The following is a 3975-nucleotide window of genomic DNA, read 5'->3' as shown; positions in this document are numbered from 1 at the left end:
GGGACCTGGTCACTGGAAGGTGGCTTCCTTGGGGTGGTGCCCTACACTTCCTTCAGACGAAGAGGGTAGGGCCATGCAGGGGTCAGCACAATGTAGATGTGTTCTCTGGGCTGAGCAAGGCTCTAGGCAAGGGCTGCAAGCTTTCATGATAAAAACAGTAACAAGCTGGGCAGGGTAGAAAGCATAATAGTTATGCAAAAAGGCTCTTATACTTGAGGTTCCAAAGTCCCAGGTTCAATTCCCTGCACCACCATAAGCCAGAGCTGAACAGTGCTCTGGTAAAAAATATATATATATTTACATTATAATAATAATAAAATAATGATAATCATAATAACAAAAAACAACAGGCACTTATTTTGCACTAGCTGTGGGTCAAACTCAGCACTACTTTTTAAAAGACTTTTATTTTAAAAAATTTTTATTTAAAAAAGATTTTTATTTATTTACTTTTACTAAAGAGAGAATTGAAAGGGAAGGAGGAGATAGAGAGGAAGAGATAGTGTAAGATACCTACAGCATTGTCTCATTGCTCATGAAGCTCCCTCCACCCCACAGGTGGGAGCTGGGGGTTGGAACCCATGTCCTCGCACAAAGTAACATGTGTGCTCAACCAGATGTATCAGTGCCTGGCCCCTCACCAGCCATCTCTTTTTAAAAAATATTTTATTTATTTACTTCGTATAGAAACAGAGAGAAGTTGAGAAGGGGCCGGGGAGAGAGACAGAGAGGGAGAGAGACACTTGTCTGCAGACCTGCTTTACCACTTGGGAAGTGTCAACCCCTGCAGGTGGGGACCAGGGGCTTGAACCCAGATCCTTGCACAAATGTGTGTGATCAACCAAGTCAACCACCTACCTGGTTCCCAACCTGCCACATATTTTAACCCTGGCAGAATCTGTGCTCTGCTAAGGACAGGCATCAAAGCACAGAGAAGTGAAGTGAGCCTCCAGAGGTCACACAGCTAGGACCCAGGGGCCTTGGGCCCCATCCAGAGCTCCCGAGTCTGACTCCAGCTCCTCTTCTGCCCCCTCTCCCTCCCCCAATTCCTACAGGCTTTTTAAAGACCACCCCGAGACCTTGGAAAAGTTTGACAAGTTCAAGCACCTGAAGTCTGAGGATGAGATGAAAAGCTCCGAGGACCTGAAGAAGCACGGTACCACCGTGCTCACCGCCCTAGGCGGCATCCTCAAGAAGAAGGGGCAGCACCAGGCTGAGCTGGCACCCCTGGCCCAGTCCCATGCCAACAAGCACAAGATCCCCGTCAAGTACCTGGAGGTGGGCAGTGCCCCAGAGGAAGTGGGGGTGGGGGTGGGCAGCACCCCAGTGGGAGTGGGGAGGGTGGGTGGCACCCTGAGTAGAAGTGGTGGGAGTAGGGTACGCGACACGCTGAGTGGAAACAGGGAGGGTAGGCGACACCTCCCTATATTATTTATTTATTTATTAGATAGAAACAGAGTGAAATCAGAGGGAAGGCAGAGCTAGAGGGAAAGAGACACCTGCAGACCCACTTCACTGCTTGGGGCTTAAACTCGGGTCCCTGTGAATGGTAATGTGTGTGCTCAAACTGGTGTGCTCAAACTGTTTGTGCTGACTCAGGCCCTGTCCTTCTATGCCCCAGCATGGGGTGGTATCCATCCTCAAAGGAGACTCAAGGGCCCAGATGACCACACAGCCCCAGCAAGAGACACGAGGAGGGCAGCAAGTCTCCCTTTAGGCAATTTTAAATGGAGCCCCAGACTCTCAGCCAGCCCTTTTTTCTCCTTCTTTCTGGCCTGACATTAGCTACAAGACCAAATTCTGCTTGAGGACCTGAGAATGGGGGCTCCTGCTTGCACTCACCCACTGAACTGCTGCCTGTGAAGAAGGGGGAGTGGTCATGAGCCCCTTGGGCAGGCTGTGCCCCAGGCAGGAAGGAACTGGCTTCGTGTCCCACTTAGCTAGTTTGTAGAGGGCACCCATAGAGGCTAAGAGACCCATTCAAGGTCACCCCCTGCTGCTGGGCCAGGAGCCATGGCCCAATCTTTGGTATTTTGAAGTCGATACCATCCATCCATCTATCCATCCATTCATTCGTTCATGCAGGGATGCGGAGAGCAAGCAAGCCAGAGCAGTGCTCAGCTCTAGCATAATGTAATGCAGGGGATTGAATCTGGGGCATCTGGGGCCTCAGGCCTGCAACTTGGCTCTCTAACAGGCTGAGCTAGACCAGCCCTGAAAGCCACACTCATCATCCCTCGTGGCTACATAACTCCTGTCAACCATCACTGCCACCACCACCCTCTTTGGCCTCACTTCTCTGTGTCCCGCTCAGCCCCCTAACCCCACAGTCCTGTCTGCCCACCCCACTTAACATCAAAGATGGATGCCAGCTCCCCTCTGCAATTCTGAATGTGTTTTCCTGGCAGGTCCTGCCTCTCCCTAAAGGCCCAGCAGACAGCCACTCACTCTGCAACCTCTCCCCCTAAACCTGGCACCCTTCAGAGGCACTTGGTCCCCAAACTGTCAAGTGCTGCCTGAATGGGTTGTGTCTTTTCTCTGGACTGGACCTCCTCTAGGCAGAACCTGGCCCCTTCCCACTCCTGAACCCCTGGCCCAGGATGAGTTCCCAGCATTGCTTGAAGAGTCGAGTCTGGGTTCCAACCCAGATCCTTGCATTCAACTGCTTGGGCTGCCAGTCTCTTGTCCTTCCTTCAACAGCTTCTCAAGGTTGAGGCCAACCACACCCTAGGGCAGGGGACAGTATCCGATTAGATGGCCCAGGCAGAAAAGGTCTGAACACTGAGAAATAGAGCAGGGTGGGCCTCAGTTTCCCCATCTGTGCTGTGTGATGATGGGTAGAGAGCACACACAGGTGAGCCTGGTGTCTGTGGGCAATGGGTGAATGCCCTTGGGGTGGGAGGAGGTGTGCTACACCAACCCAGCTGGTTGTTTGGCTTGGCCACCCAGTGAGCAGCAATCCCATCCCCTCCTGTCTCTCTCTGTCCCCCTCCTTCCCCCCCGCAGTTCATCTCAGAAGCCATCATCCAGGTCCTGAAGAGCAAGCACGCTGGGGACTTTGGTGCCGATGCCCAGGGTGCCATGAGCAAGGCCCTGGAGCTCTTCCGGAATGACATAGCTGCCAAGTACAAGGAGCTGGGGTTCCAAGGCTGAGTCCCTTGATGCCCCACTCCTGCCCGCCTGGGCCCTTGGGTCCCAGACAGAACAGTAACAGAACCTCCTAGTGTAGCCTTGTAGCATTTGCTTCCACACATCTATTTCTGAATGGTGAGCATGGGAAGTGGTGGGGGGTGGTCCAGGGGAGGTCCAGGACACACCCCACCTGGGGGGCCTGTCTCCCTGTGGAGAGTCATCTTCTGGAGAAACAGGAGAAGCATGGCCCTCTGCTCACTGGCTTGTAGAATTGGGGTCAGGCTGAGTTCCTCTCTCTCCCAACAATTGCTCCCACCCTCCAACAACCCCAGCTTTCACCATCACCTTGAGTCCTGGGCACCACACATTTGATCCAGCACCCAACCTTAGTAAAACTCAGGCTGTTTTTTTTCAAGGAGAGGGGGCTCCTGGGATGGGGGGTGGTATAGCCACATCAGCCCAAGGGATGGATGGTATGTTGCGAAGCCACTTGTGTCTCCTTGGGTCTTGGGGGACTCGCTTGATTTTAATAAAAGTCCCTGCAACATCTCAGTCTTTGCTTGGTGACTCTCACCCCCTAAAGCCAGGGGACTCACACTGCTCCCCAAGAAATGTGAGGAAGCTAGGTGCCAAGGGGTGTGTGTGTGTGTGTGTGTGTGTGTGTGTGTGTGTGTGTGTGTACAGGAGGAGGGGTGGGGACATAAAGGGACAGAAACCCTTTGCTCAGGTCACCACTGGTGGCAGATGGTGCCTGGGGAAAGTGACAGCCTGTGCTGGTAGGGGAAGTGGGGAAGCCATCTTTGCAGGAGGGGGGCACAGACCTAGGAAAGGAGCTCATTATGG

At 52.9% G+C, this 3975-nt stretch overlaps 1 protein-coding gene across 1 annotated transcript; it reads left to right on the top strand.

Moving 5' to 3' along the window:
- Positions 1-1026: 1026 nt before the first annotated feature.
- MB (myoglobin) lies at positions 1027-3684 on the top strand. Its single transcript, XM_007535676.3, has 2 exons — positions 1027-1278; positions 3007-3684. The coding sequence occupies exons 1-2, from the start codon at positions 1126-1128 to the stop codon at positions 3151-3153; spliced, it is 300 nt and encodes a 99-aa protein (XP_007535738.2). The 5' UTR covers positions 1027-1125; the 3' UTR covers positions 3154-3684.
- The last annotated feature ends 291 nt before the right edge of the window (positions 3685-3975 follow it).

This window comes from Erinaceus europaeus, chromosome 4 (assembly GCF_950295315.1).
Source record: "Erinaceus europaeus chromosome 4, mEriEur2.1, whole genome shotgun sequence".
Taxonomy (NCBI): Eukaryota; Metazoa; Chordata; class Mammalia; order Eulipotyphla; family Erinaceidae; genus Erinaceus; species Erinaceus europaeus.
This window is presented reverse-complemented; position numbering and strand designations above follow the sequence as displayed.

What these genes read in the sequence shown, in the direction of transcription:
- MB (XM_007535676.3), top strand. Translation starts at nt 1,126, where the DNA reads ATGAAAAGCTCCGAGGACCTGAAGAAGCACGGTACCACCGTGCTCACC. An exon ending in TCCCCGTCAAGTACCTGGAG is followed by an intron (nt 1,279 to 3,006) that starts GTGGGCAGTGCC and finishes TCCCCCCCGCAG; the next exon opens with TTCATCTCAGAAGCCATCAT.